This window comes from Gekko japonicus, unplaced genomic scaffold (assembly GCF_001447785.1).
Source record: "Gekko japonicus isolate JY-2015 unplaced genomic scaffold, Gekko_japonicus_V1.1 scaffold494, whole genome shotgun sequence".
NCBI lineage: Eukaryota > Metazoa > Chordata > Lepidosauria > Squamata > Gekkonidae > Gekko > Gekko japonicus.
Window position 1 is genome coordinate 463666 of NW_015171518.1, and position 13054 is coordinate 476719.

At 39.9% G+C, this 13054-nt stretch overlaps 1 protein-coding gene across 3 annotated transcripts in view; it reads left to right on the forward strand.

Moving 5' to 3' along the window:
- PRKACB (protein kinase, cAMP-dependent, beta catalytic subunit) overlaps positions 1-13054 on the forward strand; it is a 101239-nt gene that overhangs the window by 33313 nt on the left and 54872 nt on the right. The window contains exon 1 of one of the 3 annotated variants that reach the window (XM_015419397.1): positions 9842-10028. The exons of the other annotated variants lie outside the window; for them this stretch is intronic. Coding sequence (XP_015274883.1) covers positions 9842-10028 — 187 coding nt within the window. Of the gene's footprint in view, positions 1-9841; positions 10029-13054 lie in introns of those variants that run through there. 3 annotated transcript variants of the gene reach the window in all.

Genomic DNA, 13054 nt, shown 5'->3' on the forward strand with positions numbered 1-13054 from the left:
ATCTGCAGATTGTGGGCATGTGGAGGCTAAAGAGGTTTTTCTGTACTCTTGGGACTCTCCCCAATACGTATGTGGGTCATTATACCCTGCTGAGGTCACCACAGCAAAATGACACTGTTTGCCCAAAGCCAGAGCACTCCCCCAGAGCCTCTTTCTAGATCTCGTTGTATTTATTTCCACAACGGGCTTTACTGCTAGTTTTCTATAAACTACAAAAACTACAACTAAAATTCGGAAGGGGGAGGGAAAATAAAACCCTATCTCTATAACAATGGGAAATGGGAAGAGGACAAACTGATACATAAAAAAACTACTTGATGGGGAAAGGAAGCTATTATTCTAAACTATTGCATCTATTGGATTTGGGGAAAGGAAAGCTAATACATGTCACAATCTAATTAGCTAAAAGCAGGGGTCATTTCCTGCAGGAGCGCACAGGAGTGGAGCTCCAGGAGTAAAGAGCCCAGGGGGCGGGCGCATGCAACAAGCCCCACCCCCTGCTCCCAGCAGCCCTCAGTCAGAGCAAGAAGCAGCCAGGTAAGTTGCAGAGCCCCCCCCCGACAGGGGTCATTTCCTGCAGGAGTGCACAGGAGCAGAGCTCCGGCAGTAAAGAGCCCAGGGGGTGGGCACATGCAACAAGCCCCGCCCCTGCTCCCAGCAGCCCTGGGCCACAAGGAGCAAGAAGCAGCCAGGTAAGTTGCAGTGGTTGTTGCCTTCTGACACACTTCCGGTGATGTCAGGGGGTGTGGCATATGCAAATAAGTTATGCTAATGAGTTATGCTAATGAGCTCCTGCACCTCTTTTTCTACTAAATGACCCCTGGCTAAAAGTAAGGCTTATTAACTTAATGTTACAAGTTTGGTATACAGGTTGGTTCATTACAGTGTTACTTTAAGAATATGCATTTAATAGCTTAACACAAATTCTGCCTTTAAGAACTGTTGTTCTTGTTCTAGAGGTTTTTCTTCCTGTGTTTCTTCGTTTTCTTGAGTTTGGGGGCGGCTTCTCCTTTCTCCGATTCCGATGTTTCTGGTGATGTGGAAGTAGTGCTTTTTGAATCCTGTGAGTAGGATTCTTCTTCCTCCTCCTCCTCCTGGTCTGGTCTTGAGTTCTTTTCTTTCTTTTTATATTTTGAGTGAAACATTTGGTCCGTAAATTTTTCAGCTTTTGGAACAGAGTAAATTTTGTATTTTTAATCCAGAAAACTGAAGCTCAGTCATTCCGGGAATAACCATCTATGTAGTACTCCCTTTTTTTGCAGAGTGAGAGTAAGCATCCTGTATAGTTTCCTCCATTTTCTGACTTCAAAGGGAATGTCTTTCTTAATTTTTAAGGGTTTTCCCATTGTAGATTTTAACACTAGTTCTCTGGTAGATCATTTTGTGAATTTTAAATAGGTTTCCCCTGGGAGTTTATTTTTCTTTATAAAATCCGGGTAAGTCCTGTAGGCTACATCTATCTCTTTCACTAGGTCTTCCTGTTTGTAATCCATTAATGGGGCCAAAGCCTCAGCCAAAAGTTCTTTTAAATCCTCATTCTTCTCTTCAGGGATCCCATGAAAATGTAGAACATACATAGATCTTTCCAGCTGGAGCTGTATTAGTTGCGTTTTATTGGAGGATCTTTCCTTCTCTGCTTCATCTACTCTCTTGTTGATACTCTCAGTCTGTTTCTCCATTTTTTAACGTTTTCTCAATTACTGAGGTTCTTTTAACTCTCAGTCTGTTTCTCCATTTTTTAAAATGTTTTCTCGGTTACTGAGGTTCTTTTATCCATTTGATTCAGTTGTTTTTGAACACTGTCCAGTTTGGCGTTGAGGTTAGTCATCTGTTCCATTAGGGGCGCAGTGCATTTGCTAAAAGTGAAGAAAAGTCTGTAGTTACTTCCTGGTTCTGAGAGGGAGTTGTTGGTATCAATGTTCCCTTTAAGCTGTGGAGTCTTGTGAGCAACAATTCTACTTTGTGAGCTACTGGCATTAAAGTTGTGAGTGAGCAATTTGGCTACTGCATCAACTAGTTTGCTCTGGAGCCATTCTTAATGAGGTAATACAAAAATGTGTGAGCTGGAAGCTAAAAAACTGTGAGCTAGCTCACACTAACTCAGCTTAGAGGGAACACTGGTTGGTATGTTAAGTTTTTGCATTCACTTAACTTCTTATGCATTTATTTTAGTTCTATGTCTTTTTATTTCTGATTTAAAACCGCTTTTAAATCTTTTTCAAAAAGGGGGGGAGGTGCTTGGTCCCTCTCCCTCCACGCTTCAAACTTAGGCACTTCCAATTACTACCAAGGTCCGTTCACGTTTTCACCTGAGCATTGCTTAACTCACAGTTTGGAGACCTGGAGATCTTTTGGAAGCATTTTAAAGTTTTGATCGTGGTCACTTGCCCCGGCAGTCGTTTCTAAGCACCGTATTGGCTCCACAGAGACGGTACCTTTCAGGGATAAGGTGAGCCTCAATTCTTTGGCCGTCGCCTTGGAAGAGGCTCTCCTCAGCTCCCCAGGCTGAGGGTTTCCTACAGTGACCCCGGGGAGGTTCAGGGCGAACTCAGACCCCTCCTGTCAGCTGGGTCTCGGCGCATCCCCATCAGAGCGAGACGGGACGCGTCAGAGCGGCGAAATGGTTAACCCGGAAGTATTTTTCTTAATGAATTTTTATTAATTTTTCAAGTAAACAAAATAAACAAACAGTGTTACATAAAATGAGATTGGTTTCTTGCACCACAGTACTATGGTTACTACCATATAATTGACCTAACATTTTTTACCTATTACATTAATCTTATGCAATCCGAGAAGTTAGATAATATCTTGCTGAGATCATTGGGAAAGATATGTTTAAATAAAAATATTCTACCGTCCTGCCATTATTTTGTTTAATTAATGCACTTCCGAAGCTCTCTTATAGGTTTTCCTCAATCCTTCTATTATGGCCACTTTCATTTCTATCTACTGCAAACCACACCTTAGTTTAGACCCTTTTATAATTCCATTCCAACTATTAATATAAGGTTGTAATCCTTTTCCAATATCCTTTCAGTTCCTATTGACTCTTTCGCATCACCTATTAAATTATGTTAAGGATCGTATATTTAAATTCATCTTGGTTATATATTATGATTCTCTTGCTTTGTTATTCTTTAAGTTTCTACCTCTTAAACTATTACTCAGTTACCACTAATTAGTATCAGCTAAAGATATAATTCTTTTCTTGCTTCATTTGAATTTATTTTCCCCACCTTTTGTTCTACTCCTTAGTTTCCATTAATTTCCCCCTATTACATAACCTTTAAAAGACAACAGAAAAAAGACACATTCCATCTAAACTTACATCAGTTCAATCTGTCCTATTTCTCCCCAGCTCTTGACCCAGTGACTTCTATCTTTTTGTTGTTGTTGTTGTTGTTGTTCAGTCACACAGTCGAGTCCAACTCTTCGCGACCTCATGGACAAGATCACCACAGGCCCTCCTGTCTTCTGCCGTCTTTTTTTACTTATTACTAAATTCCCAATAATTTCCTACCCATCCTGGCAACTAAAGCAACACAATTCTCATCACTCTTGTTATTCCAGCTTCTAACACAGAACTTCAATTTAACTGCCAACCAACTTTTGTGAGCCCTTCATATCGCAGAAATAATAGAAATGGCAAACGTTTTCAAAGTCCCTTTGTAAAGCAATCTTAATTTTTTTTCCTTTTTTGTCAGGTATTCTCTCCTCAAAGTCTTTTCTTTATGTCGTTTGCTTTTATATGTCTGGTAAATTCTTTTTGAAATTGGCTTTGTACTTAGGATCCTGTTTGGTTGTAACTTTTTCTTCTTACATTGCCTTTTGTCTCCATGTCTTTTCCTTTTATATCTCCCAGAGGATTGTTTTACAGAAGAAGAAAAATGTTTATTGCAGCATTTAGTGGTCTATTTTGGGCTCTCTTTTTTTTCTTGAGCTGATTTGGTTTTTCCAAATTTACTGGCAGCAGTGCGTGACTGTCTCTAAATTTCCAAATCTCGTTCTCTTAATCACCTTTCCTTCCTTTTTTGTAGTTGAAGTTTTTTTTATAGTACATCTTCTTCTGTCGTTTTGTAGCATCCTTTTGTTTTAATTTTGGTGTTTCATCTTTCAAGTTTTTTTGTAGAGCTGTGTCCTTGCTGCTTGTAGATTCCTTTAAGATAATTACATTCTGCTCCGGTAGAGTATTGCAAGTCTCTTTAATTGTTTTTTTCAGACTACAAAACTACAACAGAAAACATAGGAAAGGGAACTACATCTAGGGAATAAAGAAAAAAGACCCACAACTAACTAAAAACCCAAAAGTAGGAGATCATACATCAGCTTAACACCATGCTATTTTCAAAAAGCTACTAATAATACAATGAATTTAGTCGGTTATGCTAGATTAATTATCGTTTAACCATCCCTTTAACTGTTTAAAGAAATTCCCAGAGCATCCCCAAGTGATTTCAACATTTTTTCAGGCACAAATCAGAGTCCTTCAGCTTTTATTTATTCTTACCTTTTCTAATCCTCATTTTATAAGGGCATTTGGGGGCAGCCGCCTCCTTTTCAGAAGGGGAGTCCTCGTCCGAAGACCCCGAGCCCAACTCGCCATCAGATTTGCTTTCTTCTTCCTCCCCTTTGCCCGTATCTGGTTCTCCAAGCTGTGTTTGCAGAAATTCACGTGCTTTGAAAACAGAGTCAATCTTTTCTTTTTTATCGTTAATCTTAAAAATGACGCCTTCTGGGATTAACCACCTGTAACTGATGCCATTTGTTTGTAAGAAAAGGATTAATTCTTTATAGTCCTTTCTCTTCTGTCTTATATCAAATGGAATATCCTTTAAAATCCTGATATTATTGCCCCCAATATTCGAGGGAGTTCCCGAATTTGCTTTCAAAATAGCATCTCTCACATGTCTCTTCGAGAATCTGACCACTATTTCCCCAGGCAGATTATTTTTCTTGATGTACGATGAATAGGACCTGTAGACCACATCCATCTTGCTGCAAAGGTATTCCGCTGTTAAATCTGTCATTGGGGCTATTGCTTCACTCAGCCATTGCTTCAGATTCTCTCCTTCAATTTCTGGGACCCCTTGAAACTGTAGGACCAAATTTGCTTTATCCATTTGTAGCTGTAAAAGCTTTGACTCTTCTTTAGCTTGCTTCATTTCCAGCTTTTGCACCTTTTTCTTAACTTTTTTAGTAGTGACATCCATTTCCTTCACCTTCTCTCCCATTTGCTCTGTTGCTTTTAAGGATTTAGTCAGTTGCATCTGCTGCGCTGCCAAACTCTGCCCGATTGTTGACAGTTGTTGTTTAATGCCAGTGATCTCATCCAGCAGGGGGCGCAGGGAGTCAGCTAAGAGTTTTGAGAGCTCAGTGACCTCATCCGTTTGAGGACTGGCCCCTAGTTTCAGTTTCAACAGCTTCTCTTTCTCTGGTTTCTTCCCCACCATCTTTTTGGATTTGTTTACTTTTCAAAGAAGTTGCTAAAGTTTCTGATATTCGCCCAAACGCTTTTCTGTGCTCTAGTAAGTCTGTTAAAACAGTTTTAGTCGCTTATTTTTCCGCTCCCCCCTCTTTCCTTCTGTGTTTCGTCTATGCGTTTGGGAGGGATCCCTCCCCCGCTCACTTTCCCGTTGCTCTTTAGGGGGGGCAGCTTCTTTTTATATCTTCATGCTCGCTTCAACCCGACTCACAGTTCGTTGTTGGCTGGCCTCGCTTGTCATCATTTATTTCTCCTGATCTCCAATGCTTGTCCTGGTCAGCAGCACTCGTACCATGTGGTCACTCAGCGGCAGGACCTTTGGTGCGGAGGGGCACCTCAATTCTCCAGCTTTTGGCCATCGAAGAGGTCGCCCCTCAAAAGCCCCCTGGCTGGGAGCCTTTTGCCAAGGCTCCGGGGGGAGTGACGACCCGTTGGACCCCCTCCCACACGCTGGTGTGCAGTTTACATCCCTGGGACGTCCGGGAGATGTGTCTGCCTGCGTGTCGCCATAAACCAGAAGCCCTCTTTGATAATACATTTAATTGTCTCCACAATCATAGATTTTTAATCGTCCCAATTATATATTTCAGTCGCCGTTGGCTCTGTTTTTACTAGAGAGTGCATTGTATAAACACTGTCTGCAATTCCCCTCGTCTGCTGTCTCTTTACATTTTGGAACTGGAGAGGGTTGTGCTTAATCGCCAACGCTTTAGAAAGAGAGTCTCTTTTATATTCCAACTCGGGGAATACATTCTTCAGCAAGTAAGTTAAAGTTGTTTTCCTCTTAAAGATAAGGTTGCATTAAAAAAAATGCTCTTAACAAAAATAGAAACCCACCACTTCCGGTGTCCGGTAGCGACAGCTACGCCTCCCTGAAGGGAGGTTCTTTATCCATTCGATGCTTCGGGAAAAAGCCAGGTTGCTCTCGTCGCTACCGCCAACGGAGCACTGGCCAAAACCCCTACTCCCTTCGCTCTTCCCAGGCGAAGGGGGGGGGATCTCTCAGCACTAGAGACCCACAAATCGAAGTGAAAAGGCTGGGGCGGCAGGAGAGCGACTCTCCGCCGTGTCTGCAATGCCGTCCTGCAACCAGAAGCTCCCCTTAAACCGGAAGTCTTGATTTCTCATTGTTGCTTTAAAAACCTCAATTTCACTGAATATTGTAGTCAGTATAGAAGGCAACTCATTATGAAATGAATTCGTCCTCCACTGCTGAATGGAGTTAAATTTATGTATAAATAAGCAGTGACCTGAGCTTCATGCACACTTATTTATGTCATACAACAAAGCATTCTGGTGAGAAATGAATAAGCTTTGCCTTGAGAATTGTTATATGCTACAATAAAACCATTGCTGTCACAGTCAGTGGTACCTTTTAAAGATTGCAAAATGTATTCAACCATAAGTTTTCCAGAGTTCACTTCATCAGATGCATGTGTATATAAATCTATCTAGCTGACTTATATATACACAACTGAAAGAGTGGGGAGAGATACTGTAAAGAGAAGCCAATTTTTTAAAAAATATCCAGTCCAAGAATAATAACTTCACAGATAATTGGCATGGGACATTTCCAGCTGCTATTAGATAGGCAAAATACAAAACTGAATACAGGATGAAATGAGATACAGTAAGATGTTATATAGGGGTATAGCTGCAGTACTTAACTGTTGTGAAAATAGGCGAAAATACTTAAACACTCAGAGTTTGCAATGGATCTTTGCTTCACTGGAGAGGAGACATTTCTTTCTATGTAAAAAGCTTTATTTCTAAGAGAAGGGTTCACTGGGAGACTACAAAACAAAAGTGATATCTAGAGCTACATTTTTACATCTTACAGCACAGAACACATGGTCTCATAACAATGGAGTTTCTTCTTCTTCTTGACCCCTAGAAGGAAGTCACCTGAACACAGTAACCAATGATTGCTAGTAAACAGACTTAGATTTTCCTGGGCTATCTTCCCATTGACTCTGAGCCAAGTTTCCCTTCCAGGTCAGTCTAAACAATAGTACAGAAGGTAAAACAGATTAACCCTATAATGACTGGAATCTTGCAAGTCACACATTTGCAACATTAACATCTGTAAGGCGTGCCATATGCAAGGTATTTACACCTATAGTGAATTAGGAATCCCAGATACCTCTTAAGCCTTGTGGGGTACATTGTCTTGAATTTGCATTCAGTTCTCCCTTTGAAGTTCCTTTGTAAGAGAACTGGAACATCAGGAGCAGAATGCCCGGAAGATCAAAATATTTTTCCATTGGTTTCTGAATACTGTGATTTTTAATATCAAATTTATAACAAGGCACTATTTGTTGTAATTCTCCAGTTTTTGCCATCTAGATTCCTACTGATTTCAATAAATGCTTACGAGCCAAACCAGAACTCCGACTATTTTAACCATTACTTGACAGGTATGCAGAGCCCTGACTCAAGTAAGTACTGTGATGACCTGATAAGACCCCAAAGGTTTGTAAACGTCACCAAATTGTGTAGTCAGGTCCCCTGGAAATAAACACTTACATTTTATTAAACAACTGCAAATCAAATGTGTACAGTACTCTGTCCCTCACTATAGGATTGTTGCCAAGTTTGAGTCTCTTAACAGGCATTCTACCTATTAAAACAAAAAGGCCAGATTTCCACATTTCTCCACCCCAGCAGGTACTTTTTACTGCTGGAGAATTTTCTGATTAGCTTGGCAGCTTCCTGTTGATACTGGTATAGGGCTGCTTCAAGCTTCTCAGTCTTCCCTATGGTTCTGTTGAGGCACTCTTCCCATCCGTTCAGACTGACTCAGCTACAGGCCTTCTAGCCTCTTTCTAGGCTGTCTGTGCTATTTCTTCCACCTTCCCCTCAGTGGTGAATCTTTGCCTTCAGTGCTCTCACTCCAGTTCTTGGAAGGCCTCAACTGGTAGCCTTTTTTACATCTTCTGCCTTCAGCTTCTTCTCTGAGTCCTCTCTCCTCACTGCTTTTCTCAGCTGTTGCTTATAACCCTCTCAGAATGTTTCCGTCCAATCAACTGCTGACACTTAGTCAAGTCTTGTTCTGATTGGCTCTGGAATTCCAGACTTTAGGAGCCCCATCAGAACACCCCCCCCCCTAATTGAAAGCTTATTCTGAGTTTGAAAGCTTTTCTTTAGTAGAAGAGAAGAAAAAGAGATTGGATTTATACCCTGCCCTTTGCTACCTGAAGGAGTCTCAGAGCGGCTTACAGTCTCCCCACAACAGATACCCTGGGAGGTAGGTGGGGCTGAGAGAGCTCTCTTGAGAACTGCCCTTGAGAGAACAGCTCTCAAAGAACTTATGTCTGACCCAAGGTCACACCAGCAGCTGCATGTGGAGAAGTGGGGAAATAAACCCTGTTCTCCTCGATTGGAGTCTACATTCCAAGTCCTAACCACTGGCCTTTTGACCTCTCCTTACTGATAGCCACTAGCTTCACCAACTGAAAATACATTGTTACAATGAAACGTTCCTGTTATCCCCTTACAGAACTTCTCTAAAACCCCATACATCCCAAAATTATTACAAGCAGTATTTATTTTTCTTGGTGGAGTACTCTTCACAAGGCTAAAGGGGGGTAAGCCTTCCCACAGAGCTACTGTTTGCCCCACTTCCCCAGCAGCCTGTCCTGGAGTAAGTGGGCGGACAACGTGTGCTTGTTATATAAAGGAGGAAAAAATGCTAGCAGTTCACTTTATAAAATCGTCAGCATTACCTTTGGCTTGGCCTTTGTTTTTAAATGTTAACTATTTTGAGTATCCTAATGTTAGCAAGGAAGAATAGAAAAGTATAAATATGAATGGCACATTATAGAGAACTCAACAGATACATCCAGTATACAAGAGTTGCCTTTAAGTTTCCTTAACGTGAATGGTTTTGAAGACAACGCTCATCACTTTTCATCCACAATAGGGGAGTTGTCAATTTAAGATCACTTTTAGTTAACAAAGTACACAAAAGTTAGACAACTGGTTGTAGTTAATTATAAAATGTGTGTATGTGTACACACACATTTGTTTACATGATCTGGTTTCTAATTACCTGTTTTGCATTTGACAAGCTCTTTCTTGTTCTCATCATCATTGGCTTTGTTTGGGAGGAGAGGGAAAGTTAACATGTGAACAGGATAGGATTTTTTGCTAGTCACCACCCCGAGCTGATATCAAGAGGCCTTTGCTGGGAATAGCTCCTTGAAGCTTAGTTTTATATTAACAGGAAGCAGAACAGCAGTTGCGGTTTTAACACACTGCATACAGGAAGTCTGACACATGCATCGTACTTCGCTTCTGTACAGAAGTTCAAACATTTTTTTCCTTTTGTTTAATATACACCTTAAATGCATATAGATGGCAGCTCACCGAGAGCTGTCGAACAGCCAGAGCACAGGGACAACTAGTGCTTTGCAGAGACTGGAAGGGTTCGCCAACAGACTTTTTCACAGGCACTCCAAGAGTTCTGCAAATGAACTGAAAGTACCTTTTGAAAATGAATCTTCTCAGTTCTCTGAACTTACTGCACAATGGGACAGATCAAGTAAGTGTGGGGGTTACTTAATTTGTAATGGCGAACTGTAGAAGGCTTCGAGCTAAATATAGAAACACTCTGACAACTAAACTGCTGAACTAAATGGTTCAGCAACTGGATGAAGTCTATAGGTTTTTTTAAAATCTAAAAATACTTGCAGTCAGGTCACAGAGTATGTGTTGCTCATCAGCTTCTTTTTTTGTCAATCTGTTGTCATCTTGCATTCCTCCCTGTTCAACTAATGCCTGTGTTATAACAGTACGCATCAGTATCCTGAATGATTCTTAAAAACAATTAACATTGGTGAAAAGTGATAGTTTTTTTGCTAGAAAGAAATGTGACTTATACAGTTTCCCTAGGCTAATTTTCTGCAGTGTAACTCTTTATAACCTATAAAATGTCTTATATTAAGGGATTTGTTGTGGACTTTGTTGAAAATACTCCGAACAAATTACAGATGTAAACCTGTGCAAGAGAGAGTTCTTGGAAATCACAGTTGGTTTGGAGTGTGGCAGCAAGAGTCCTGAGACTCAGGAGTGACCATATAATATTATTACGAGCTGTAGTGACATTAATTTTTAAAGCAACCCAAAGTACATGAAGGGTTGCCTCAACCTATATTAACCAATTTCTGAAGCCAATAAATGGTACCTTCCAATCCAATTACTGTTCCTTCGACCATTGTCATGAACAGAAGAATGGTACCTTCCTGCGGAAATGAGATATGTCAAAATACAACTTTGGTCAAAACACATGGGGGGGGGGCTTTTTTGCTGCTGCTCAGACTTTAGAACTTCTTCCCACAGAGGAGGGAGGAGTGAGAAGATCCTACAGATCTTCAAGAGCAAGCAGACAGTATTTTTATTCCAGTTGGCTTTTGACCTAAATTGAAAGAAGTGGTGCTGGCCAAACTGTATTGATGCCTGCTTTTCTGCTAATTGCTGTAGTTTTAAAAATACTTTTACTGTAAAATGGATTTTAAATGCTTTATCAGCTCGTTTGAGGACCGATGAAGCCTGATAAGCGAGTTACAAGTACTCTTAATAATTTTGGGGACAAGGTACTGCCCATTTTGATGATGAAACCATCTGATACGTTGTGTTTTTATTGGAAGCCAGCCTCTTGCGACTAAAAAAAATACTATATATACTTAATCCAGGGTGGATAGTTGTAGAAACTATTATACATCGATCAGGAACTGTTATACTCTTCCTGTAAGAATAAGGACTGTTAACCTTGTTGAAGGACCTGGAAGGTCATTGAAAAGGCTTTCAAAATTCTTAGAACCCTAAAAGACGCTGCCTAAACACTAGATAATATTGAAGAGGTTGTATACTATTCTAATAAAAGTACATAAAAGTTGCCTTCTACTCATAACTGGCTTTCTTCCCTATTCCCATGGAGACTATATTGATCGATAATAAAAATCCATTTAATTTCAGCCTGTGTGGAATTGGAGCACCCAGTTCTAGGACAAATAAAGTACTAATTCTCCCAGTGGTTATGTGTAAAATCCATTTCCCTCATCTTTAGTTAGTTGCAGCCAGTTTTTAAATAACTTTGTTTGGGTGCAGAGCTTAATGGTCAGCTGTGTCCATGCAGACTCGAGGTCAGACTTCTGGACACTAATCACTAGACAGTTGTAACTCTTGCAGTAGTGGTAATGAATACCAGTGGGGTAGTTTGGGCAGGTCTATGAGGAAATTAACTGTGTATATGCTAATATAAATGAAATTTATGTTTGACACTGCAGACCTACCCACTATGGTTCACAAATCTACCATATAGTAAATGCATATAGCGTTTATTCAGTTGGGTAGAAGTTTCTTGTAGGGTTGTAGCTTTTTATTAGTAAAGAGACTGTATGTACCTACCTGTGCCAGATCTTCATTTGCCCATTAAAATGTTCAAACCAGAAGCTAAATATGGTTAAACTTCCCAAAATTAAATTGAAAAACATACAGCAGAAAATGGAGGCTGGATTCCAGTCTCTGTTAATGATTGGTGCTTATGGCTGCTTCATACCTCAATGGAATGTGTTTTAAACTCAGTTTATTGAAGATTGTTGCCCTTTCTAGTTCATTCTGTATGCATGTGTATGGGGATGGGATCAGAGGAGGGATTTTTGCCACCGGTTCTAATTTTTCGAGGATAATTAAGGTTATTGTGTTATTAGCTTTTGAGCATATCATGGTTTGAATTAAAATCAAGAAATGTTTTGTTGATATTGTCAGACCCTGTGCTCCAGTTTATTCATAAACCTTTTCCTCTGTTTTAAGGCATACTTACTTGCATGACCTGTTTGACAAGGAAATGTCTGCTGCTTAAAACTTGTGAACAAGTTTGTATGTCAGAAGACATTGTTAAATAACTATTATGCATGAAGATTGCATGTAGTGTTGAAAGTGAGAATCATTTGTAGATTTTAAATGAAATATAAACAGAACACACAGCTTCATGGAAGCAGTTAACATATTTATATTTTAGGACCTTATTCAGGTCCAACTTTTGTAGCTGAAACAAAGCTAGATAAAATTCCTGCACAACGGTATAAAATATATCTTTAAACACATAAACACTGTGCTTTGTATTCCATTGTATTTTCACAAACAGAATTAAGTATATAACTGTACTTAATTTGGTATGAATGAGCTAGGTGTTTCCATTAATTTCCAAGAGCTAGAAACCAGAAAATCTGTAGCATTACAAAGTATTTTATCCTGCACTCACAGCTTCCAAACTTAACAATTTTAACCTTGGAGGCTGTTTATTTATGTGGCCGCATTTAAGAAAATTGAATTCCAAAGAGGGCTTCAGGGCAAAAGATTACCTTTTAGATAACGTTACTGTGAAAGCAATGTTCATTTTATCTTGCACTGAAATTTTATTTGGTTTATTTGAAAACCTGTATCCCATCTTAGTCAGTATTCTAGATGCTTTACACAAGTCAGCTTATGTAATATGCACAAGTGCGAGGACCCACAAAGACTTGTGGGGTGCTTGTCATTTTTTTCTCCCCTACTATTTACTCTTTC